Source organism: Lepisosteus platostomus, chromosome 23 (genome assembly GCF_059453375.1).
Source record: "Lepisosteus platostomus isolate fLepPlt1 chromosome 23, fLepPlt1.hap1, whole genome shotgun sequence".
NCBI lineage: Eukaryota > Metazoa > Chordata > Actinopteri > Semionotiformes > Lepisosteidae > Lepisosteus > Lepisosteus platostomus.
This window is the reverse complement of record NC_142633.1, coordinates 6,961,513-6,987,923: the sequence shown is the minus strand read 5'-3', so window position 1 is coordinate 6,987,923 and position 26,411 is coordinate 6,961,513. Positions and strand designations below refer to the sequence as shown.

The 26,411-nt window shown below is 42.6% G+C and overlaps 1 protein-coding gene across 14 annotated transcripts in view; it reads left to right on the top strand.

The window, feature by feature from the left end:
- The window catches only part of hspg2 (heparan sulfate proteoglycan 2), a 226,727-nt gene that overhangs the window by 180,993 nt on the left and 19,323 nt on the right, over nt 1-26,411 (top strand). For 11 of the 14 annotated variants that reach the window (XM_088617229.1, XM_088617225.1, XM_088617230.1 and 8 more), the window contains 25 exons: nt 1,989-2,124; nt 2,223-2,371; nt 3,025-3,193; nt 4,255-4,398; nt 5,133-5,267; nt 5,884-6,065; nt 6,968-7,163; nt 7,886-8,065; nt 8,860-9,120; nt 9,644-9,806; nt 10,617-10,714; nt 12,071-12,337; nt 13,447-13,559; nt 13,998-14,145; nt 14,889-15,005; nt 15,747-15,764; nt 17,215-17,299; nt 17,867-18,011; nt 20,485-20,587; nt 21,176-21,285; nt 21,740-21,848; nt 22,001-22,099; nt 23,317-23,538; nt 25,536-25,780; nt 25,943-26,114. In XM_088617229.1, the coding sequence (XP_088473355.1) occupies nt 1,989-2,124; nt 2,223-2,371; nt 3,025-3,193; nt 4,255-4,398; nt 5,133-5,267; nt 5,884-6,065; nt 6,968-7,163; nt 7,886-8,065; nt 8,860-9,120; nt 9,644-9,806; nt 10,617-10,714; nt 12,071-12,337; nt 13,447-13,559; nt 13,998-14,145; nt 14,889-15,005; nt 15,747-15,764; nt 17,215-17,299; nt 17,867-18,011; nt 20,485-20,587; nt 21,176-21,285; nt 21,740-21,848; nt 22,001-22,099; nt 23,317-23,538; nt 25,536-25,780; nt 25,943-26,114 (3,766 nt within the window). The remainder of the gene's footprint in view (nt 1-1,988; nt 2,125-2,222; nt 2,372-3,024; nt 3,194-4,254; nt 4,399-5,132; nt 5,268-5,883; nt 6,066-6,967; nt 7,164-7,885; nt 8,066-8,859; nt 9,121-9,643; nt 9,807-10,616; nt 10,715-12,070; nt 12,338-13,446; nt 13,560-13,997; nt 14,146-14,888; nt 15,006-15,746; nt 15,765-17,214; nt 17,300-17,866; nt 18,012-20,484; nt 20,588-21,175; nt 21,286-21,739; nt 21,849-22,000; nt 22,100-23,316; nt 23,539-25,535; nt 25,781-25,942; nt 26,115-26,411) is intronic. The other 3 variants (XM_088617224.1, XM_088617237.1, XM_088617228.1) reach the window with 1 other exon arrangement.

The window sequence follows — 26,411 nt, the reverse complement described above, 5'->3', positions numbered from 1 at the left end:
GTGATACTTCTGTTTTCTGTGTTATCCTTCAATAATTTTGAAAATGTATACTTCTCTAAAGCTTTTTCATACAAGTAATATGGGAAAAGATAAAAATATAGTATTTCTTTAAATAATAAATACAATTAATAAAAAATACAAGAACACCATTTGGTGATCATTAATATCCATAATTGGATTCAATTAGTTCTGTGTTTAAAGGACTTAAAGTTGACAGAATTGTATTTACTCTTTAAGTAATGCTATATTGGTTGCTAATTGGTTTCAGAAGGAAATAATTAATTAACCAATGTGGAAGAACTTGTTTACTCTATGACTGTAGATTTATTCACCAGTTCGACAGTGACCACCGAACACACAGTAGTTAATCATTCTTAATCTAGAATATTTCCCACAGACTCTGTATCAAACAATAGCCACTGGCATAAGTTTTCCGTAATGAATTTTAAACAAACATTGTTAACAAATCAGAGCTTGCCTTAAAAGAAGATTCCTTTCTACATATTCGGAAAATGTGTGCTAAACTAACCCACGTTGGTCACAATCTAAACAATTTAAATATGTGACCGAATAAATAGAGGATTCATTCAATCTTCTGTATGGGAAGAAAAAAATAGTAAAGCATTTACTTAAAGAAAAAAATGATAGTAAAGCATGTACTACAACACTTTTAAAACTGCTCCTAAGAGAATTGCTTTATATACAGGAAAACAGAAGGTCAGGTCAGTTTTCTTAACAAGGTGTTACCTGGGGAGGGGTGTTTTTAACACTGTTACTGTATATGTGCTTGACCCTTGTGCTACTTTGCCTGTGTTAAAATGTGCGTCCTACCTGAACTCTGTCACATAACAGTGTGCTACACACTGCACACTGCACAATGGGGGTAAGTAGAAATTCTATATTGAATCGAATCTCTGTTTTAATTGCATACTAATTTCTCAAGGAGTTAATGTGTTACCATGTACAGCATCTAGAATAAAGCTTCCCAGTGTTTATCACCTTATAATCTTTAGCCAGTTCAAATGGACCCTTTGCTCTTTGTTCTGGTGAATTTTAGAAATCTGGCCATTGTTTCTAAAGAGAATGTGGTTATTTCTGAATGGCCCTCTATTTCTATAGCAATGTGCTATAAAGGGAAAGTAGTTTACATGTATTTTAGATATTTTACAGGAGGGTGCTAAACTGAATGATGGCAAAATCTATTGAATGACCATTTCATATACATTGAAACAATAAAATAAAAAATGTAGATGTCATTGTGTTGAACAAAACTCATTCAGGTCACCTTCAAGGTCATGGAGTGCACACAGAGATCAAGTTTATATGGTAACAAAACGTATGCAGACAAGATTAGAAACTGAAACTTCCCAATTGCCATATGACTCACATTAAGTTCATTGTATTTTTATATTTTTATAGACTGCATGTCCTTTTCTTAGATAATGACAACTTGCTTTGCCACTTTACAGTGGAAAATCCAAAATGGGCTTTTTAATTGATTATAACATGGAAAAGAAAACGCCTTCTTGTAATAAAATCTCAGCAAACGTGCTAAAGGCCAGGTGTAATTCCTAAAGAAGATACAGTGCCTTGCAAAAGTGTCCACCCCCCCTGGACTTTTTCACATTTTATTGTGTTACAGCATAGAGCCATGGTGTATTTAACTGGTAATTTTTGCCACTCATCAACACAAAGTACTCTATAATGTGAAAAAGTGAAAATAAAATCCAGACCTTTTACTAAATTAATTAAAAACAAAAAACAGAAAATAACTGAATGCATAAGTATTCACCCCCTTGCTTTGACACACCTAAATGACCTCTGAAGTCACCAACTCTCTTCTCCAAGTCACATAATTACTTGACTGGAGTCCACCTGTGTGCAGTTGAGGTGTTGCATTGAATACATTTTTGTCCACAAAGGGGCTAAATGGGTTGGGTTGGGCCCCATCTCATGCGCTGCCTTGCTCTGACTCTGCCTACGTACAGGCCCGAATGGAGAGGACAGACATCGGCACCCTGCTCATCCCCTCCATCAAGGCGTCGGACGCTGGCACCTACCTCTGCGTGGGGACAAACTCCATCGGCTCCTCCGAAGCTCCCATTGAGGTGTCTGTCCTCCGAGGTGAGGCCGCTGGGCTCTGCCTGCCTTGCAGGGAATACGAGCTGGGAGGTGAGGGGTGCTGAGGGGTGTTCCTTCATTGGGTGTGTTCGCTCCTCCAGTCGATAGGGTCGTAGCCCCGGTCATTCAGCCCTCCAAGGCCACGGTGCAGGAAGGCCGCACCCTGGAGCTGAGCTGCGTGGTCACGGGCAGCCCGCCACCCTCCATCACCTGGCTACGCTCCTCTGGTCCCCTGTCCGCCAATCACCAGGTACGCCGACGCTCCTACAGCTGCTTTCAGTGCAGAGATCTTTCTACAAGTCCCTCAACGTGAGGTAGAGGGCTGACAAAAAGGTTTATAACAAACTGAATAAGGATGAGGCCTTCACATGAGTTTCTGGGCCTGTGCTTTCCTGTTCTGGTGCGGTACAAAAAGGTTAACCAGTTAGGGCTAGTTTCAGCAGCATTAACTAAACGCTTTAGGTGAGAAATCCTTTCTTTTTCTGGTCACTGCTGCAGCTTGTGTAAGAATGAGTGTTTCCTCTTAAACAGTGAAGAGCAACTTGAGTGACAGCAGTTGACCAGACTCTGTTTCAAATGTTTCATTGAGCTTTCAGGGTCAGACACTGGAACCGAATGGCAGCCAAACGCCCAGATCTCAAACATTGCAAAAAATGCAGGAGTAGGTCCCCTCACAGGAAGCATGGGTGGCTTTATAGACCAGTAGCCTGAAAAGATTTCAAAGTATCGAGATGGAAATCACATGAAACTGAATAAGGAAATCGGTTTTACAGCACACTAACCCTGGAAGATGATGCTGATTGACCAATATGAACCTCTTTATTAGTTGTCAGGGTTGCGCTGAGGTTTGAAAATGGCCCTGTGAGTCTCTGGACATGAAAGCAGTCTATTTTGACCTTACAGGTTGTGGGCTCCAAGCTGCGAATTCTCCACGCCTCTCCAGCTGACTCCGGGGATTATATCTGTCAGGTGAACAGTGGCCACCCACAAGGGGTCACCCAGCAGTCCGTGATCTCGGTGACGGTGACCTCCTCCCCTGCGTCCACCTCCTCCTCCACCTCTTCCTCCTCCCGTGAGTCCCCTCCTTCCTGCTTTCTAATCTACCAGTGTTGGAACGGCGTTGCTGCGTCGCAGAGCCAGGGGGACCCTGGGATCAGCTGGGTGTCCTCTCTGTGCTGTGCTGTGTCTCTGTGTTTCTTCCCACAGCCCTAAGCCATACTGTACTGGTAAGGGAACAAGTAAAAGGTTTCTTCTGTGCTGAAAAGAGAAGAAAAAGAACACAGCGTTTCAGCTGTGGACTCTTCTTCGGGTGTGAGAAAGACAGGGGAGTCAGCAGCTGGTATAGCATCGGAGAACAACAGGCGGGAGCAGGGGGGAGGCAGAGTGGCCATTCTGGAGGTGTGAAGTCGAGAGAGAGGCGAAGAGAGGTCTGAAGTCGAAACCTGCAAATGAATACAGAGGATTAGAAGGAAACGAGTCTGTCGTTGAGAGAAGGGGGAAGATGTGACCCTAGTTTTAAGATAATTTTGGTTTTGGGTGTCTTCCTGCAAAAGGACTTAAGAAATCCTTCTTTGAGAACGCAGACGGGAGACATCAGTGTGATTGTGGCTGTTAGAGGTGAAATGGGAAAAGTCCAGGTGTGAGTGTGAGTGTGAGTGTGAGTGTGAGTGTGTGTGTGCATGCCCTGCGATGGACTGGCGTCCTGTCCAGGGTGTATCCTGCCTTGCGCCAGATGCCTGCCAGCATAGGTTCTCCCACAACCCCGAAATGAATGAAGCAATTAGAAAATGGATGTATTGGTTAAATAATTGACATCAACTCTCATGTTTTACCTTTTCCTTGGTTCCCTTTCTTCTTTTGTCTGTGGGCAGCCATTTGCTGCCGGGACACACCTTTGTTTTGAAAAATCAACAGCTTACACTTCTAATTTGTCAAATAATTTTAAGAAGGAAGTCGAAGGGTGTAGAGGAAGGGTGAAGAGTGATTCTGCATTAAAGGAAGAAGTAAATAAAGACTGTAAAAGTGAATCCACAGATTGCAGAAAACAGTTTTATCTTGGGGGTTTTGTTGACCGAAGTGATGGTGTTTCGGAGCTGATGGAGCCTTCGGGCTCTGTTGATGTGTCTTGAGCAGGCCTGCAGACTCCCATCATCTCCATCGAGCCTCACAGTGCCGCCGTCCGGCCTGGAGAGTCTACGAGCTTCAGGTGCCGGGTCTACAGTGGAGCTCAACCCATCAGAATCGAATGGAAGATGACGAACAGCCAGCCACTGCAGGGTAAAATCACATCAGGGCAACTATTATGTGGCGATGAGGTGGGGAGTTCATACCGCACCGTTATAAACTTCTGCTCCTGAAATTGCTTGAAGAAATAGGACTTTTTCTTTGTATTGGTGTTTGCAGCTGCGGTAGCCCAACGCTGAGAGCGGGGAGTTAGGGAGGAGAGGAAAGCGGTTTCAATGAGTGGAAATGATCATCTGTTTAAAAGAATACAAATTGAATTAATGATTCACTGCTTTTTGTTAGCTGTTATCGTATTAGTGTTACTGCAGTTGTGCCATTGGAATGAACAAAATTCCATTAAATTAAAGGGCTGGTGTTAAATTTTAAGGGTTAACCTTTAAATAGTTTCAGAATAATAAAATAATGATACAAGGCTCACACCTATGAAGATCAAAGTAAATGCTTTTGATTCTGGCTGTTAATTGGTCTTCATTTAAAACAGTTACTCAGGTCTTTAATTTTTATTTTTCTTACCAGTAGGCCCGTGCATCCATCTTTAATGCCAGCCTACTGTACTTTGGAAATAATTTGGTTTTAATAGTATTTTTTTCTAAACGTCTTACGCTCATGACCTTTATTGTTCATATTCAGCAGGAGAAATATATAAAAAAGAGACCAAATCCAGTCAAACCTGAGACACTGGTCTGTGTTTTGTATTGTGCAAAACCACTGGCTGAGACTTCACTTTCTGTCAGCTCTTCTTATGATCTTTTTTTTGTCCGTTCCAGACAACGTGAAAATTGGTCCAGACGGCTCGGTCATCACCATTGCCAAGGCTCGGCCTGCTAACCAGGGCACCTATCGCTGTGTGGCCAGCAACCTCTTCGGAATAACACAGAGCGTTGTCTCCTTGATAGTCAAAGGTACAGCGAGAGGAGCACGTCCAATGGGAAAGATGTCCTGAAGCAGCTAGATATATGTCAGAGTCTTTTCATTTACAGTCGCTTCACAACTGACCTGCTCTTAACTAAGATGGCTGCAGGTTTACGCAGTAGGGTCCAGAAAATAAAAACAAAATTGAAAAATGCTTTACTCTCATCGAGCACATCTCTGAGAGCTAGTTAGTGAGCCTACATAGTCGGCTTATTTACTTGTATGTGCTGTTTTTATACTTATATTTAATATCTTGAATTATCGGAAGAAATTATAAGAGTCACAGGGTCAAATTTGACTATACTTGAATTTGTCTTTACGTGCTTCTCAAAATCCTTAAACCCTGGGTAGGTTGCGAGTCGACTGTATTTATAATTTCTTAGGTATCAAAAGTAGACTTCATGACAATGTGGGTGGGCTTTGTTAAGGGGGAGGCAGAAGGTTCGGGAAAGAGCAAGGCAGTATGCGATCGTTTTCCGAGTTTGATCGGTAATAAAAAGCGAGTCTGGGAAGGTAACGCTACAAGAAGAGGCTCTTTTCACGAGCCGCGATAAAGATCAGTACCAGCGGCCCTGCTCGTGTTTCAGCTTGCTCTCCTGTCCGCAGTTCCTCCCCAAGTTACAGTGACGCCCAAAGGTCCGGTGCGGGTGAAGGTGGGTGAGCCCATCAACCTGGAGTGCCAAGCGACGGGCGAGCCTCGCCCGGCGGTAACCTGGCACAGGTCAGACACGGCTCGCAGGATTGTGCTGAGCAGTCCGGTGCCGATGGACTCCAATGCCGTCATGCAGGTTGGTAGCCTGTTGTTGCCATATTAGCCTTCCGGACCTTTTCTGTTTCTGCCTGAACTTAATCTGAAGACGTTGTGCATCATGGAGGTTTCCTAGCCTCTTGCTGTAATGGTTTTTCACAGGGATTGCATCCTCATTTAAGCTTGCTCTCGAACCTGACAGTGTGACTTGTAGAAATCGAAACCGAAGCTCAGATCCGTTAAAATGTAAGATATTATGAACATCTGCAGCTCCTTCATCTTCGGTGATTTATATTCACAATGATTGAGTTACACGGTGTGGAGGTATGTAACCAAATGTTTAGAATTCAATATAATACCATAAATTATATAGTGCGAAACAGTGTAGGACTCAACAATTCTAGCAACTGAGATATAGGATTATGGTGCAATAGCAAACTTACTGCAGTTAAATTAAATTAAACGTGTTTCATTAGGGCTGAATGTGAAGATGATAGAGGGTGGTGTAAAGGGTAGCTGTGCTGTCTTGCAGTGCTGGGGCCCTGGGTTCAATTCCTGGGCTAGTATCTTCATGGAGTTTGCATGTTCTCCCCCCTGTTCATGTGGGTTTCCTCCAGGTGCTCCCAGTTTCCTCTCCCACTTTTTATAGACGTATCTGTGTAGGTTAATTGGCTTCTGGGGAAAACCGAGTGTGTGTGTCTGTGTGTGTGCCCTTGCAATGGACTGGCTGACTGTCCAGAGTGTATCCTGCTTTGTATCTGTTGCTTGCTGGGATGGACTCGGGCTCCCCCATGACCCTGGTTTGGATATGGCAGTTGGAAAATGGATGGATGGTAAGATACTATAGACCACAGTGCTGGAGACCACCTTTCTAGGTAACTTAGGGCTGTTGTTTTCTGTATGAGCTGGATTGCTTATTTTCTAAACGGATGATTTTGGCAGATTCTCGCAGCCCGCCCTGAGGATTCTGGTACCTACGGCTGCATGGCCAAAAACAGCGAAGGCTCCTCGGAGGTGAAGGTGGACGTAGTTGTGGAGGGGGGCCCCCTCGTGACATCTGCCCCCATAGCATCTGTGGAGGCGCCCCTGGTGATCGTTGTGGAGGGGGACACTACCACCCTGCACTGCACAGCCACTGGTAACTAGTTTTAGTTTTGGACATCTGTTGGCCTCGGAAACCCTTTCTTGAGCTTGGATTTGTTTCTTCATTTTGAAACCAGTAAGAAAAAGACGACCATAATTTCTGAACTCATTTAGATCTCTGCTCACCTGCCAGCATATCGGAGAACGTCAGTGGTAGCAGATCTGTCCGTCTCCAGTTTCAGCGCTGCAGTATTTAGTGTCCATCAAAAATTCTCGTACATTGATGAAGATAACGGACAAAATGTGAAATGTAATAATTTTCCCTTGAATTCAGTAGCTTCTCCCAGCTTGACTTGCCCTTTCTGTTAGTGTTTTCCTTTATCAGCTATCTGCTGCCTGTAAATCCTTCTGGCTGTCTGAATTGACACATGAGTCTGGTCTGCTATTGCCTTTACCAGTGCACCAGAGGGACATATACCCACAGTCATGCCTGTTGTGTGCAATGTCATACATTCCTATGCCTACTGAAGAAAAGGCTTGGTCTACTACTACATTGTAATCCTCATTAATTATGAATCATATCCCAAACAGGGTCATTCTCACTACCCTGGAAAGGATAGTGTATAAGAAGAATACAGAAAAGATATCATCTTCAGTTGTCTTGTGGGGCCATGGACAGGCTTTGATGGCCCAATTGTTTCTCAATTTATCCTGTGGTCATATTTCTACAAAGCAACTTAAACCATGTTGTGCACATTTTTCATGCTTTCCTTTAAGGTCATCCACCCCCTACCATCACATGGTCTAAACTGCGCGCCCCTCTGCCCTGGCAGCACAAAGTGGTCAACAACAGCCTCATTCTCCCCAATGTGGGGCGCCAGGATTCAGGGCAGTACATCTGTAACGCCACCAATACCATGGGCACTGCTGAAATCACCATCATTGTTGATGTAGAGAGTGAGTTTGTGCATGGCCTTAAAAAGAGCACTTTCCAAATGTTCTCCTCTTGTGTTTTTAGTTTCCCAGGACTCCATACATAAAGCCAGGACAACAAAGAAAACAACAGGATATCCATTTGCTGACGCGACTTAGTTTCAATCTTAACAATCTTGGCAATGCAAGTCTTATTAACTCATGCACCCAGTGCAATGATTGTGCATTTTGAAGTGGGGGTCCTTTTTTTCCAATCCAAGGTGGGAATGTGGGTGATGTGGACTAGAAAAGGTCATTTTAGGTCAGCATGAAGGGATTATATTTCTTCATCTATGTAACTGGTCAAAAGTAAAAATTGAAACTGGCCCAGACCAGGAAAATTGACTCTACAGCTGTTGTGAGTTGCATGATGAGAAGTTAAGAGTCTCCTATCTTCTGGTAATTATTTTTTCAAATCTTCCCCTTTATCATATTTCCCCTTTTATTATAGTTCTGACAGTCCTTTCTTAAAATGTAAGGGACCCTGTCTACAAAATTGCTAATTGAAAAATCTGGGTTTATAAGGATTATTTGGAAAGTTAAGAGTACCAGCATGGCCCAAGTCTGCACCATACCTGCTGACCGTGTATCTCTTGGCACCTGGTCTTGACCGTCATTGAGCTTGGAATTAGAAATTGGGCTTAATATAAGTGATCTATATCTTTGTTCTAGGTTCAGTCCATTGTAGCTTATCTGTATAGGATAGACCCTCGTTTCCACTCCTTCCAGTGTAGAAATGTCCTTCATTGTGTCATGTGGCAACTTTCGCCCCTGCCCAGGCCCTCCCTACGCCACCTCCCTGCCAGACAGCCTTGCGGTGAGGGTCGGCGAGGTCATTCGGCTGCAGTGTCTGGCCCACGGGACGCCCCCTCTGACCTACAAGTGGACCAAAGTGGACGGCGTCCTCCCTACCAGGGCGGAGGTCCGGGACGGCACCCTGCAAATCGACCTGGCCACAGTGGCCGACGCGGGCACCTACAAGTGCCTCGCCAACAACAAAGTGGGCAACAGCGAGGCACTGGCCACAGTCACGGTCAGATGTGAGTCGAATCCGCTGCAGATTCTTTTACGGACCCACGACTGAAAGAGGTTAAACGGCAAAAGTTCTTCGTAAAAGTAGATTCTGGATGGTTTTGTTCAACATTACACTTCATTTATATGTGAGGTCAGTTGTTGTTTTTTGGGGTATCACTGGCGCGGTCTTCAGTCATGAAATGGTCACTGGATGAAGTGAACATTAGACCGCACAGCAAAGCCACCCTCAGTCTGAGAGCCCTAAAGGAGAAGATGGGAAACAAACTAAGCTGTGAAATAAGACGAACGAGTTTATTCCACGCTGAAAAGAGAAGAAAAGAAACACAACATTTCGGCTGTGGAGCCTTCTTCGGGTGGCTTCACAGCCGAAACATTTTCTTCTCTTTTCAGCACGGAATAAACCCGTACTTGTTCCTTTGCGGCCGACGCAGCTCCCCTCTGTGAAATAAGAGGCCGTCAGTTCTGTGTTGCGGCGCCCGTGTGATTTTCCGCTCTCTGTTTGCTGATCTCGGCTGCTCTGCTCCACAGCTCCCCTGGCAGTGCGGGTCTCGCCGCGGATTGAGGTGAAAGCACCAGGCAGTGCGGTGGAGTTCACCTGCTCGGCCACCGGGGGCATCCAGACCAGGACTGAGTGGCTGAAGGAAGGTGGCTCTCTGCCTCGCAGTCACCACATTTATAACGGAGTGCTGAGGTGAGAGCAGGGCTTTCTCCGGAAGCAGAGCAATACTTTGGTTTGGGGGTCTGCCGTCATAAATCCCTAAATTAAATACAGGCCAGCTAACCCTCAGCAGCAGATGACAGTGCTGCATGCACAGAAAGAAAGCCAGCGCTGTTTTGCTGTTTATTGGAAATAACTGATCATTGAATTGTTTTTCATTAGCTTAAAGTTATCAGAAATGGTTTTACTGGCGACTCGGTTTTCAGAAGTCATCCAACGTGTCTGTGGAAACTCCAGAAAAGCTGTGACCCAGCTGAGATTGAGCTGAGATTTTCTTCGCCTCCATTTTCATTTACGCCTTCGATTTTGTATAAAAATGGAAGTGAAGCACGCAGAGCAAAACCCAGACAAGACGGTAGTAGTTTTAAATTGACCCTGATAGAATAAATAAAAGCTTCTGTATTGAATTCAGGAAGAAGGTACTGTTTTATTGCGAATTTTGGGTCATTTAACTACTGGTGACCAATCAAACAAGAAGTGGTGAATGACCTCCTCTCATTCGATTTTCATGTTTGTTTATTTTAAACAGAAGACAGGCAGCTCAAAATGAGAATTTAATGTTAAAGTTTTAATATTGTACCAGGAAGTGACAGAATGCGTGTCAGATGTTTTCTTTCACATCTCACCACAAGCAGCTTCATTACTGTGTTTGTGTTTTTGCCGTTAGTAGAATAGTCATGTCAAAACAGGCGTAGCTAGCCTGGCAAAACTGTGTACTATTCCAGAAAAGAGACCATGGATGGTTACCATAGTGTTTTACGATCAGTATTGGTGTCTTTCCAGGATAGAGAATCTGCACAAGAGCGATGAGGGCAACTACATCTGCAGGGCCACCAGTGTGTACGGGCAGGCACAGGACACTGCCAAACTCACGATCCAAGGTCAGCTGCTTCCATTCCAGACTATTCCATTCCACAGTCTCTGTAGACCCTTTGGACATTGGACCTGGAGGGTCTATTCCATTCTGCAAAGAAAAAATGGGAAGCTGCAGCAAATATCCATAATTCTTAGCTGAGGATAATATACTGCTATTAATTGTGTGTGTTTTATTAATGGTTCACAAAGTGTACAGACCAATGTGCACTGCAGAGCATTCCACACAATCTGTCATCTAAAATGTGCTCTAAAATCCCTAATTAAAAATAAAAAGGCAGTTTAGAATTGCTAAAGAATGTGTGGTATGTTTGGTTTTGTGCAATTTAACATTGATCATTTTTAGTCAAATTTGTTTTTAACAGCCTGTTGCATGATTTGAAATGAACCTTCTTTAAAGAATGAAAGACTGCATGGATCTATGTTGGGTGATCTGGTGACTTGGGATTAATTGCTGTTTTGGCAGGAGCTCTATTGTATGGAGTTAAAGGCTCACACCCTGGCTTGCTGTAGGATTGTCCAGTAATGTAACTGAGTGGTTCTCAAATGCACGTATCCTTTAGGACAGTGACTCCAAAACTGTGTGCTGTGGCAATCAAGAGTTTTGTGCTGCCTTTTCCACCGCTGAGCTGAAACAAGCTCACAATTCACAGTGACGTTTCAGTCCCAAAAGTGAAGTCAAATTTTTCTCATTAGAATTGTAGCTTATGTTTCAGTTACAGTGTTGGTTCTTGTAATATTCATGCTGCGTACTTGAGAAGGCGTTTTGGTGTCCCGCAAAACAGTTTGGACATTAAAAACGTGCCACAGGTTTGGAGTCCTTATATCAGCAGGGAAGAAAGCTATAACAAGAAAGTGGCTTCTCACAGATCTACCAACAATGAATGATTGGATTGAATTAATAAAAGAAATATATATAATGGAAAAAATAACTTTTTCACTAAAATTACAAATGAAAAAATTTGTCAAATATTGGTCTAGATGGGTTCAGTACATTAAACCGTTAAGGTCAGATTTTGTTGAGATACAGAATAACTGAAATGTAATAAGATACATTTATATAGTCTACTCCCTTTTCATATTCATAAATGTATCCATCTTCCTTCTTTTGAATGTATATAGTTTTGTTTAAAAGATATATAATTGTAAAAAACTAGGGGAACAAACAGGAATTTGTGCCTGCGATGTAAGGCTGAATAATGGATGTTCATATGTAAAACGGTTTTGTTTTGTTCTCTAAAAATAAAAAATAAAATAAAAACGTGCCACAGGGATGACGAGATTCGGAAAACACTGCAAGAGGGTACCAGCCAGGGCGTGATAGGGGGCTCACTGATTTTGCTTGTCCTTTTGGTTTCCTGCAGCGCTGCCCAAAGTGATGATCAACGTGCGCACCTCCGTGCAGACGGTGATGGTGGGGAACGCCGTGGAGTTTGAGTGCCAGGCCATCGGAGACCCCCAGCCCACCCTCCAGTGGAGCAAAGTGGGCAGCCAGCTGCCCGCGCACATCATCGTTAAAAACGGGATGCTGACCATCGGCCAGGTGAAGGAGTCGGATGCCGGGCTCTACCGCTGCACCGCCACCAACGAGGTCGGCTCTGTCCAGTCTGAGGTGGTCCTCAACGTGCAGTGTGAGTACACGTTTCCCGAAGAGTGTGTGCCCTTCGTCAGTGTTTCTTTCTGAATTGAGCAGTGTAACAGTGGTGCTCGTGCCCACGTAAAGCAGCATCCAGGGCTCGGGAGAAGAACCCAAATTCAGGCACGGCCATGGGCAGGCACACGGAAAGGCTGAGGAGGATAGCAAGCAAAAACCGGGTGATGAGTACCAAGCAGAAAGGCCCAATCCAAAGTGTAGTTGAGAAAACAAACAACACTGTGACCAGAGGGACGCAGGAGTGAAGCACATAGGAGAGTACAAAGGCAAGGCAAGTCAAAATCCGAACACTAGTCTGCTCCCAGTGAGACAGGCGTGGTCATTAGCTGCACACAGGTGGAAGGGATCATGTGTGTGGTGGACTGAGTGTGTAGTCATGGCAACCAGCTGACAAACATGTCTCATGGAGGTATTGCCTCTTGCTGTGGTAACTCACGTCTTCAAGCATTCTGGTGGGAGTGGGTATGACAGAAAGCACACATTTTATGTTATACTGTATATCACCGTCCCAATTTGAAATTTGAATTGTATTTTGATTGTGACTCGATTTTATGGCTACAACACCTGTAATGCTGTAATACATCGTCAAGCTGAAAGTAATGGGAGCTACAGTATTTACCTGACAGAGATTGTCCAGCTACGCACAAAGACCTTTACCAAGAGCTTCTGTCCTGACAAACTAATCCTATTGAATCAACCTGAAAATATATAATTATTTCTGTTGGTTAAATGGTGTGGTTTCTGAAACTCCTCTCCCTGCACAAACAATTTCATTGTGATTTCCTGTTTTGAAACAAGAGTTAACCCTTCAATGTGAAAGACAAGCAGGAAAAAATGGGGTGCTCAGCATATAATGCTAACAGTTACATAAGAACAAACAATATTGAATATTCCAGAATTCTAAATACCTTTATCCCTGAGCAAAGACTGGCAACTTTAGCTCTAACGTAAAATATATCAATCTAATACAGCCATCACCAGCAATTGTGCGTTATAGGAAAAGTTGGCTGTTTTAAACCTGTTTAAATTCCACAACAAGAGCTGTAATCTTGTTCCTAATCTGTCCTGGGTGCTCTCCTTCTCAAGCCATTCCCCAGATCGCTGCCCAGCCAGAGGTGAAGGAGGTGACTGTGGGATCTGCAGCAGTGTTCCCCTGCATGGCTTCGGGGTACCCAGTCCCACAGATCAAGTGGACCAAGGTGACACCCTGCTGTTGAAAAACCGTGCATCCTTGAGCCATTTTGTACACACAGAATTGAGACCTGGGGGAGAGTTCGCGCTCACTAGAGGGTGCTGCAGCAGATTAGTACTGTGATCACCCCACCTTGATGTCTGCGGTGGCATGCAAGTGTGGAAGGACATGTAGCTGTTTGGCCTCCACCCTTGCAAGTGCATGAGAATGTGCTCTCCATGGACCAACCATGCACTAGACCGTTTAAATACACTTGTTTGAATAAGGACCACTTCACCATCTGATCCAGAACAGTTAAGAACACAAAGATATTGGATGCATTTTTGAAGTTGTTCTGCATGGGTTATTATAGAGCCGCCTGATAAAAAGGCACAGGGTTCTGCACAACGGAAAGGTGCGGACTCATACCTGCGATAGCATTGGTTACTTGCTCTTCTGGTTGCAGCTGGACGGGAAACTCCCCCCCAGGGCTACAGTAGAGGGCAACGTGCTGACCATTCCCTCAGTGACCCCAGAGGACGTGGGCACATACGTGTGCACAGCCTCCAATAAGCAGGGCAAAGTGCAGGCCTTCTCCATGCTTAAGGTTCACGGTAAGTGCCTCCAGCATTCACTGTATCTCGGCCCAGATCCGTGGTGAAATACTGTAAATCCTCTGGTCTATTTCAGTCGAAGCCAGTAATGGCTCTCAAGCTGGTAGAGAGGAAGACTGGTGTGCCATGTGCAATAGGAACAGTAAAATATTTAATGCATGCATCCATCCATCTTAAAAACTGCGGCGGGGGAGCCGGAGCCTAACCTGGCAAGCATGTGACACAAGGCAGGATACACCCTGGATGGGACACCAGTCTATCACTACAGTAGGCTACATTCACAGATACAGACACACACACTCACACCAGAGCCAATTTTCCCAAAATCCCATCTCCTTCATCTTTAAACCTTTTTGAAGGTGTATCCTTATGAGATTGTCCGTTCATGGACAATGTACCTTCACCGTTCTGTCTCCATTATGATTAAAAACACTAATCCACGGTAAATGCAAGTTGTATCAGCCCAAAATGTCTGCTTGTTTAGTAGGAATTACTATTAAAGGCATCTGCAAAACAGCTGCCCAGAAGTGTCTTAATCTACACAAATAAATTGGTGTTTCAATTTTCCCAACTGCAAAAACTAGAATGCACAATTGAGACTGCCTTGTAAATGTCTCTTGCTAATTTTCATTAATACGAAACAGCTAATGTTCAGGAAATATGAAAAAGACCTATTGGCAAAGGGAGAACTAATGTTTTAATGCTTTTCTTTCACTGTATTTTTCTTTTTTTGTCACTTTTAGAAAGAGTGGTGCCCTATTTTACCCAGACTCCCATCTCCTATCTCACACTCCCCACCATTAAGAACGCATACAAGGCGTTCCATATCAAAGTCACCTTCCGGCCGGACACTGTTGATGGTAAGGAGATTCTGTGTATCGTGTTTTAACGCACGCCCATTTCATATAGAAATGTCTTCTTCTATTTAACTGTCTAATCATATTGTAGGTCTTTATTAAATGCAATTTTATTTCATTTCGCTCTTTTCAATTCGGAGTAACCACAAATCACTTCAAACATCTAATGCACAAAAAAAACATGAAACAGATGAAAAAGTTATATGGACAGTACCAATTAACAGCACACATAAATTGAAATAAATGGTCAAAGCCAAAAATCAGGAAGAGATTATAATAGTTTAAAAATTCAAGTTGGATTAGTTTTAGATGCTTTCCTAAGGTATCATTTTGTTCCATGAAATCATGCTATTTTGGGCACAGGCTCTGAGAACAGATTGGTTTGCATTTTGCATGTACTGTGAAGCTTTTACTATACAATGTATTAAGTAAAATGGTAGCAAAAAAACTATTTTCCTATATACAGTACAGGACTGGAAAGAAAGATTATTTTGATTCTCAGTATCCAGCGCTTATTAAATGTTCCTCCAATAAATACATTAAAAAGAGCCCAATCTGAAGCAGTTTGTTAAATAATTATTTTTAAAAGCATTACATAATTGCGTTAGTCTGCAATTTTTGTGACTTGCACAGGAATGTGTTGTGTCCACGGGCAGTTTTTCATTCCAGGTGTTTCATGTTGTTGTCTGTCTTTCCCTCCCTTTCCTCCAAACCCTCTCTCTCCATCCCTCTGTTGGTCTGAAGGTCTCATTCTATATGCTGGTGAGTTTGGCTGAAAGCTGCCTGCAATATTTAAATCCCCCTCATCTGCTTTTTTTCTCTCCTTGAGGACGATTGAATAAAAGCTATTAACGTAGAAGAGGAAACCCATGAGGGATTATAATTATTAAAAGGATAAAAAAAAGTCATGAAAGGCTTCCTAGCAGTGTGCTGTTCCTAAATAACTTGGAAAAGGCTTGCTTGGAAATTATGCCAGCCCTGCATATGCTTTTGGATAATGTGAAACCGTTACACATTATCCTCTCTTTGAAAGAAGGATTGCTAAACTGTAAAACTATAAAGGAACACTTTCAAATTTTCAGCCTCACTGCTAACCTTTTGGAGTTTTGAGGATATTAACAAACCATAACAGGTTCATGAAAAATGCGGCCCAGTCAAGACAATGTCATATTAGCTAATTATGTCTAATGAATGGAATAAGGTTTGGTCTAGGCATTAAAATGAATATTGTTACAATTAAACGTTAAAAGTTTATTGATATGTAGTACAGCATGTATTGGTATACAGTACCATGTAGCTGCGTCATTAGATCTGTTCTCATTTACAATGTTCCTGTATCATAACCAGCTCACCTTGTCTGGGGTCTTGTCTGGACCCCCACACCCACTTCTCATCCAGACCCTGATAGTTATTGACTCTGCCAAGGAGCGGAAGATTCAGGGTTTGTGGGGGCCCTGGAATTAGATAGTGTTGAATTGGCTCTACTGCGGGTCTGATGAGGGTCTATGCTGTGAAAAAGTAGTGCCTTCAGGAGCTTAACGAGAGGGAGCTGTGTCTGCCGTGCAGGTGGCATTTACAGTAGGTTCTTTGAGAAAGCAGAATGAGAAGGTCATCACTTGTGTATTAGAAGACGACTGCATCAGAGTGAGTGCAGAATAGCTGTGGTGATCAGGGTACTTCAAGACTGTCATGCTTGTGCTTATTAAATCCAGTTATTTTTACAGTACCAGGAACAAACAAACAGCTTACTATAAGTTTCAATTTGAAAGCAAACTGACAGTACGGTTATTATCCAGGAACCGTGTTCATTTCTGGTTTGAGGAGAATTAAGTGTCATTAGATCTCCAGAGAAGATGCTTAAAACAGGTGGCATGTATCGGATCGTTTTTACAATACTTGCTTGTCTGGTGAAGTCAAAACCAGCTTGATGTCATGTGATCTTTTGCTGATCTTATCAATGCATGTTCCCTTGGCATGTGGCCTGTGAGAGCATGCAGGCAACGTTCAAATGCAGTTAATGCACTAGAATTAAGTAGACAGCCGAGCAAAGGTGAAGCCCGGGACCAGCATGGTCCAAAAATACAGCTTGGTGTATCTTCAATGGCATGGCCGTTTTCCAAACTGGTCAAAAGCTGTTCGCTCTTCAGGGTAGAAAATATCTTTTTGCGGCCACATCTCTTGCATTCTGACAGCGTTTGCTTTGGGCTTTTAGGCATGATCATCTACAACGGACAGAAGAGGACGACGGGCGCCGACTTTATATCTCTTGGTCTAGTAGGCGGACGCCCTGAATTCAGGTCAGGAACTTATTCTGTCTTTTCTGAAGGTAACATGAATCAAGGATTTTTAAAGTTTAAGCAGGTTCAACGGTATCAATGATCGGATTTGACTTTAACGTCAACCAAGATCTATACCACTCTGCAACTTACAACCTGAAGCCCACTGAAGCTCAGCAGGTGTACTGAGCTTTCAAATTGACCTATACATTTGCTTTGGATGAAAATAAAAATTTTGGAAATCAATAATTCCAAGAATTAGAATTAAATCATAATCATGGTATGCCTGAATCTAAAAAAGGTGGTGATTTTAGAGACCCAAACAAATTTGAAATTCAACGGAATTACTGTTATGTTCCTTGATTTGGACGAGTGCTGACTGTAGTCATACCCAACCTCTTTGTGTTAAAATCTGTTATCTGTGGATCCACCAAGATTCGTTAAACGTTATGAAGTATCTCTTTCTCGGGTTTCCTTGACGATACAGGAAACAGGATGTGGGACAGGAAGAATGGGATGACGAGAGCCCTGTACGTCCCCTGTCTGCCACTGACCTCTGTCCGCATGCTTGTCTCTTTGCTTGTGCAGGTTTGACGTGGGGTCAGGCATGGCCACCATTCGCTACCCCACTCCCCTCACCCTGGGGGAGTTCCACACCGTGGAGCTGTTCCGCAACCTGACTCAGGGATCCCTCACAGTGGATGACAACCTGCCTGTCAGTGGGAGCTCTCAGGTACCCCACGTTCAGATTGGCTCCTCCCTCTCGCTCACCTTCCTACAATAAGAACTTTGGAGTGTGTTAGAAAACCATGTGAGACAGACAACAAGGCAGATCGCTTCCCCGAAAACTGATGCTGTTACAGTTAAAGGGGAACTGCAACACTGTTTTTAAATTTTGGGGTTATATTTTGGGCGGAGCGGTGGCTCTGTGGCTAAGGATCTGCGCCTGTGACTGGAAAGTTGCCGGTTCGTATCCCGTGGCCGACAGAGGAATCCTACTCTGTTGGGCCCCTGAGCAAGGCCCTTAACCCTAACTGCTCCAGGGGCGCTGTACAATGGCAGACCCTGCGCTCTGACCCCAAGCTTCTCTCCCTGTCTGTGTATCTGTGTCTCCATGGAAAAAAGCTGGGGTATGCGAAAAGACAAATTCCTAATGCAAGAAATTGTATAGGGCTAATAAAGAAACATTATTATTATTATTATTATTATTATTATTATTATTATTATTATTATTATTATTATTGAAAGAATCGGCATTTATTGACAGCATTTCAAACTACAATAGAAGGCAAATGTACACAGTAACATGTAAAACCTCCAATTTACATCACAAAATAGACTACATTTTCATGTATGCACAGCGCCATGTTCTGCAATTCAGAACGAGGCAACAAAATGTCTGATGATGTGTTGCGGCCCTTTGACATTTTAAAGAAGCAGGCTTCTCTTTTAATCCAATAGAAATATTGCTCTTTGAGACAGTTTTGCCGACAAATACTACTTGTTAACTCCGCATGCAGATCACCTTGGAACATTTCTGTGGTGAGATGTCTTCTGCACGACCTGTACTTATTCGCTCATACAGTACTCACAGTACGTTAGTCATAACAGTGACTAGTGAGCAGGAAGGGCCGCATCACGTCACAATTCCTGTGAGCTCTCACTCTCACCAACATGGTGACTATACAGTGCTTTCACAAAGCTCATGGTTTTGTGCTTGATTCGGAATTTGTAAAATTTCAAATTTGGGAATTTGAGATTTAATAATCAGTCTAAGCAGGTCCCCTTTAAGACTCATTTTAAAAGACAGACCACCTTTTGTAACTCTAGGTTCGTACTTAGCCCGCTAAACTGTGACTAGACTTTGGTTAGGTTAGCAGTGTCTTTTTCCTACCACAGCATTCTGACTTACACAGGACAGTGTTCTTGATTATAATTAATGTATAAAGAGAACTCAGAAATACCTGTGCTTCAGACTTGAGTAAGTGAGAGTTGCTCGGTGTCTCTCAGCTCAGCTCTGTAGGGGCCTCTGGAGTAAACTTATTTCTAAACTACACTAAACCAAGCTGCGTCTCTCTTCCACATAAAGCTGCATATCTAACGTGCTGCTGTTTTTAAAAGGGCATAAGGCAGAACTTTAGTAAAACCTTACAATATGATCATTTTCCATGGCACATTTTATCACATATCACCATAACTTTGCTGCAGTTTCATATGGTTTCAACGTGCCTTCGCTGTGAATCTTCACAGACAATAAGTGTTTAAGAAGTGGAAAGCATAAGAAAAGGGAAGCTAAGGTTTTTTTCACAGACATTGAGACCAAATGTTTTTGATAATAAGAAAATATGATAATATGTTCATAAGAAATTAAACTAACTGAATCACTTGTTGTCCTCATCCTACTTTATTCTGTGTTTTAATGGATTATGGCAGTGATTAGTCAAAATACAAGATGATGTTCAATTTCTAAAAGCTAATTCTGGATTCCCTGTATTAAACCAACACTTTAGTCCGATTATGGTGAAGGCACTGATTTTGAAAGTGAGTATGTAGAAAAAATGTTATATTTTAATTGCCTATAAAACATAAAATCCAGCTTATGTTTTAAAAATTCAAATTAAGAGCAAATAACCGTGATAATGTTCCTGACCAATACCTACTGGGGCCAAGGTTCAGTTTTTCTGTGGAGTTTTACAAATTTCCCATTTTGGGACAGTATGCTTCCATACTGTAAGTGAATAATAAATAAACGTATTACTTATTAGGCTAGGCTCCTAATAGGATAATAGATAGCGATAGGCTCCTGGTTGCCCTGAAAATAATCATCTTTCTGATAATGGAGGGATGGAAAATGTTCGCTTAAAAAGGGAGTAGTTTTGTTGACTTGCTTTCCTTCACAGTATGTAATTGTTCTGTTATTGTTTTCATTTCACGTCACCAGCTTAAAAATTTTGAAAAGCCACGTAAACAAACCTGAAAAGACTATGGCAAATTACAAAAGAGAATTTTCCTAAAGGAACCTCAGTTGTGTTTTATCAGTGGTGTAATGGTCTTGCAAGACTTGGGCAAACATGTTTCAGGCTTTATTATTATTTATTTTACTTCAATGAGTTTAAGTGAAGAAAGCTTTGTGCACAGACAGTTCTGTGACAGGTAGGTTGTAGGTCACATTGAAAGAGGCTGTTTTCTCTTCCCCTGGTTTATAGGGTAAATTCCAGGGCCTGGATCTGAATGAGGAGCTGTATGTGGGTGGCTACCCAGACTACGACAGCATTTCGAAGACCACTGGCCTGAAGAGTGGGTTTGTGGGTAAGATCCCTGACTCTCTGCTTTTCCTTATCGTAATTAAAAATAAATTAAAAACTGCAACTCTGCCTCTGGCTGCTAAATGTAACTGGAAAAACAACAGTTACTGTAGATAGCAGTCCTATACAAGGCTGTATCTCTTAATCGTTAACATTTTTAAGTGCCACTGTTAGTTATCGGTTGGGGAAAGGACCCAGAAAAAATGTAAACATTTTAGGTTTAGAATGTTTCACTAATCTGATGAGGATCTGAAAACCAGAAACATGACCCCACCCCACCCCCTCATCCCTGTTTCTCACACTTATTCATTTCAGTGTATTTGTATTAGAATTTCAAAGCTTCATTCTGTGTTTCAAAGGAGAAACATTCCTAGGTTGAAGCGTGTGGCTCTGTACGGCCTTGAAATAAAAACAGCAGGCTATAGAAACACCTGCCCCTAATTCGGAAACCTTCAGAAAGGTTTGAATTCGGAAATCTTCAGAAGGGTTTGAAAGGTTGGAATATGCTGGTTAAGAACAGGGCTTGGAGGGAAGTCTGTTGGAATATCCGGAAAAGCTCTTTCTCACGCTAACGCGGCATGCTACCTGTCAGGCTGCATTCGGCAGCTGATTGTCCAGGGAGAAGAGGTGATTTTCAAGGATCTGGATCGCAGCTCCAGAGGCATCTCCAACTGCCCCACCTGCAAAGACCGTCCGTGTCAGGTAACAGCTCCCAGCTCCGCCTTCTGGTTCCTGACGCCAATTCCCAGTTGCCAGCTCTCAGGGCCTCTGGGAGCCAGTCAAACTGTTTAAATAAATTAAATATTATTAAATAAATCGTCGCAGAGGAAATTCTTTTTGACGAATAAGAAACTCTAAATAAATAAATTACTTTCTGGTGGATTTTGGAAGAAGCAGTACAGTGAAAGCCAGAAACCGACTGAGCAGCTTTGTTGCCTTTTGAAAATTTGTGCCAATAGAGTCTTAAGGAGTCCGTGTTCTTAGAGAGCAGCATCAGTGAAACAAGGCAATGGTAAGGTGAATGGAGAAGCCTCCTCTGCTTCACAATACAACTAAAAATCAAAGTACTGCGCACCTTCAAGTTACAACCCATGTGGAAACTCCACCCACAGAGGCCGGTGCTTCAGTGAGAGTTGTCTGTGTTTTCCCCTGACAGAACGGAGGGGTTTGTCGAGACTCGGACACCAGCAGCTACATCTGTGAGTGCCTGCAGGGTTTCACTGGGAGCAACTGTGAACACAGCTCAGCGCTGCACTGTCATCCAGGTACGCTCCTGCCCCAACACCAAGCTTTAGAGTCGGACGCTGTTCCGGTCAGCTGAAACTAAGATACACTAAGTGAAAAAAAAAGCACATGTTGTAAAGTTGTTGTTGTTTTTTTCAGACCTTTACTACCAAACGTTTTATTGCCTTTGCAGAGGCCTGTGGACCTGACGCTACCTGTATCAACAAGCAGAGTGGAATTGGCTACAACTGTCGGTGCCACCTGGGCAAGTCTGGAGAAAAGTGCATGGATGGTGAGCTAATTCACTAACGACGCTTTCTAATTAAAGCTGGATGTGCACCTGTTCCTCAAGTGCACACCATTTGTGAGATTTTCGCTACAACAAAGGCACGGCCGTCATACCCAAACAGAAAGTACTATCCTGACGTTAGAAAGCTAATGCATTTTCTTAGGCCTATTTAACTTATTACCTACTGTATAAGGCTTAATTTTGTAATTAACGAACAACAATTCTTACTTTGAGGAGTGAGTGCCCTGTTAGGTTAAATTTACTTTCAATTTACAAATGCTTGGTTTACAAATTTCACCTGTAACAATTGGGTATTTCATTCCTGTTTTTCACCCTTAAAAAAGAGTACAACAAAAGTAGCATCCATTAGTACACAGATGGAAGACACTATCTTGGCCTTCCATAAGATAGGTGCTGCGTGTCTGCATTCTTACATTTTCTACACGTTTTATCTTGTCTATTTATCTCATACATTTATACTATTGTACAGGGGTAAACAGGGTAATTATCACAAATAAGCACCAGTGTTCTTACTTTAAGGATTCTAGGCTCTGTTAGAGTAAAAACAAGCAATGCTGGATGATTATCTAGTTCTTGGGAATGATTCTGGAGGCTTTATATATAAAGGCGTGAGAATTCAGTTTCTGGTTTATGGATTTTCACCTTTTCCAGGAACAAATTATGGGATGGGTGTATTTCGCTATTGTTGCTACAAAGCATTAGAGGAAAGAAAACTGTTGTTTATATAAAATGGAACAAATTGTCCATTCTTGTCCATTGAACGCTTTCCACATCCTGCTTATATTATTCATTTTTGTGACAATGTCTCTGAAACGTGAAGGACATTCGCACTAGCAAAAGAGTTGTGTAAAGTTGGGTACCCTTTCCCTTCTATTAAAACATATTTGTGCCTCGTGCTCAGACGCGGTGATTAAAATTCAGTTTCATTTTTGAATTATTTACATGACAAGGGAGAACTACTCTTACAATTTGAAAGAATTAAAGCCCCAAAATTTCTGAAAGTGGCTGTTCTGAAGCTTTTTTTGGGTACGGTTGATCAGCCCTCCTCTCTTCCTCAACTCCCTATCATCCTGTTTCTGTTCCAAGTGCGTCTCTTCTGTGGTTTTATCTTAGAGAAAAATGCTTTCACAGATCCAAAAACCCTCTTCCGCAAAAAAACCCCAAGTGCGATTTGACAAGCGCCGTGTTCATTGTCCTAGGTACCCTGGTGACCACGCCCTCTTTCGATGGCAGTGAATCCTACATCTCCTACCCTCCACTCACCAACATCCACAACGACCTGCGCATTGACCTGGAGTTCAAGCCCTACGACATGGAGGGGCTGATGTTCTTCAGTGGGGGCAAGAAGATGAAAGTGGAAGACTTTGTGTCGCTGGCATTAGTGGACAGTTATGTGGAGTTCCGCTTTGAACTGGGAACCGGTAAACTCCTTTCTTACTCCCTTATATCCTATATGCTATATCCTTAGTACCAAAATGTATAGAATTTAAGTTCCACCTCAGCTCTCCAACTGCTCTGCGGTCTGTCTACCCAGATTATTTTGCTGTCTTAATTCGCTCTGCCCTTAAAGTGGAAGAAATATAGTCTGTAATCATTTCTTTATTTCGTTTAAATCCTACAGGTTGTCACCTCATCAAAATTCTCTCATTTCAAAGAAGGCTAATTCAGAAGTGATTCTGTCCACCTGGAACCTAGAATCACAAAAATTAACCTGCAATCCTAAGCCTACAGTTAGTTCAGATCCTAATCATATCTTTGTTATTAACAATACAACATTTCTAATAGTTGAACAAGTGGTACTTCCTTCTTCATGGGATTGTCAGTGATGATGATTTGAAATCAAATTGTCTCTTCTACGGGGGGTGAGATTAAAATCCTGGGGTGTTAATTTATTAGCCAGACATATTTGGAACTCCCTTATCTGGACCTCTGAAAGGAGTGAGAACAGCTTTAAAGGGATATGGAATGCATTATGTATGGTTCGGAACATTTGCTGTCCAATCCCAATCAAATTCCTTTGGCAGGATCGTTTTCATCTGAGGTTGTGAGGGGGGTAACAGTGTGTAGGATTGAACAGCACATTGGACCTGGAAATAGGATTGATAATTGGGGATTACTGTGAGGGCAGAGTGTAATGGAAGTTTTCAATGTCTTGTCAATCATTGCCTGCCTCAGAGAAGGTCTGGTCATTGACTTTGGGGTTCTTTATTATTGCCCAGTGAGTGTATTCATATATTATGCATACATATTATCTCTATTCTAACAGAGTATGTTACCAGTGCATAAATATGAGTCAAAAGTGCACATACACTATCACACAACCTAGCCATAATAAATGATTTTTACTTTTATTAGAAAGATGCAAATGGAGATCTACTATTTGGATATAAATCAAAGGGCAGTTAAAATTACATTTAACATACGGCCAAAATTGGGATATTAATGGCATGTTATCCACTCATGTATAGATGGCTTTAATTAAGGTAAACAGACATATAGATACACATACTGTATATGTGTGATTTAAAATATAATAATTCATAAATCACTATCAACAGAAAAATATGACTGATATTTTTTTAGCAGTTCTAGATAATGGTAAAAAAACATGCATTATTCCTGCCCTTCATTTTTTAATATCTAAATGTTTATGTCTTTTGTACTTGTTTATGATGGACAATGCTGATGTTATGACGAAGCAATCAGAAGCAGACTACGCTAAAAACAATGCCTCAGGAGATTTAATCTCAAAACGTGTTCCACAGATTCAGAATGTGAATTCATTTTTCCAAGACATCAGGCAAACAGTTACTTAACAGTATCCACTGGACACTTCAATATTCATATTCACAAACGGAGGTGGTGTGGTGGCACAGTGTTTAGTATTGCAGTGTTGGGGCCCTGGGTTCAATTCCTGGGGGGTGGTGTTTCTATGCTCTCCCTGTGGTTTCATGCGCTTTCCTCCAGGTGCTCCAGTTCTCTTCCGTAGTCAAAAGACATACTTGTAGGTTAATTGGCTTCTGGGAAAACTGGCCCCAGTGTGAGTGTGTGTGATCTGTGATGGACTGGTTTCCAACCCAGGGTGTACCCTGCCTTGCACCTGTTGGCTCCAGCTCTCCTGCGACGCAGCAGTGGATAAAGCTGTTAGGAAATGGATGGATGTATGTTTACAATAATTATAATGATTGTTAATCAACAGTAGTTATTGTTCCTCTTGTCTCTTGAATTAGACTCTTTAGTGCACAGAAAAGGGAGATTCATGAGTGCAGATTTGTTCTTCTCCACTTGGGCTGGACAGGGTCACAGAAGTCAGCCATGGTCCAGGTGTTCTGGTAGTGCACCAGACAGCTCAATTTGTTTCTCTAGGTTTGGCTTGGTAATGTAAGAACTAAACAAGTTCATCGTGTGATTTGCCTAGGCTTGGCTGTACTGCGCAGCATGGAGCCCATAACTATGAATCAGTGGCACCGTGTGACAGCTGAGCGCCTCAACAAAGATGGGATGCTTAAAGTGGACCAGCAGAGGGAGGTCAGAAGGTCATCTCCGGGAAAAGCTCAAGGGCTGAACATCCACACCCCGATGTACCTGGGTGGGGTCCCCAGCTTTGGCATTCTTCCCAAACCAGCCAATATCAGCATGCTGTTTGATGGCTGCATTGGAGAGGTAAGTGAATGGAGGAAAAGCCCACATTCATTTGGTGTTAAAAAGCAGAAAAGCAATCTTCTTTGAGCCCCACCCCCCATGTTAATGGCAAGCAGAAGGCTGTTTCAAGATTTAACATATCATGTTTCAACACGTGAAGCTACTTCTCTGCTCTTTTGACAGGTTTCTATCAATGGAAAGAAGGTAGACCTTTCCTACAGTTTCACCGAGAGCAAGAACATCCAACAGTGTGTCGATCAAAGCCCCTGCGACCGCATGCTCTGCCTTAATGGGGGCACGTGCTTCGCTCCTGGAGAGTACGAGCTCCAGTGTCTCTGCAGAGACGGCTTTGAAGGTGAGTTTCACCTAACACTGGGCTGCAAACATGAATGCTTTGCACAAATAGAGTCACGTTATGTGATCCTCAGAAAAATGCTGTGATCAGAGCTCTGGAACTTGTTACGAGTCTCAGAAGTTTAGTCTTACAGAAGTGGGACAGTCATGATGTTCTTTTCCTATGAAAGACCTCTGGCTGGACAGTGAGTTTCATTATCTCACACAGACATCAAGTCTAAAGAGTGGCCTCTCAAGAGGATGAGGTTGTTCCTCAAAGCTTATTTGATCCAAAACCTTGCCAAGATGCTTTTTGAAG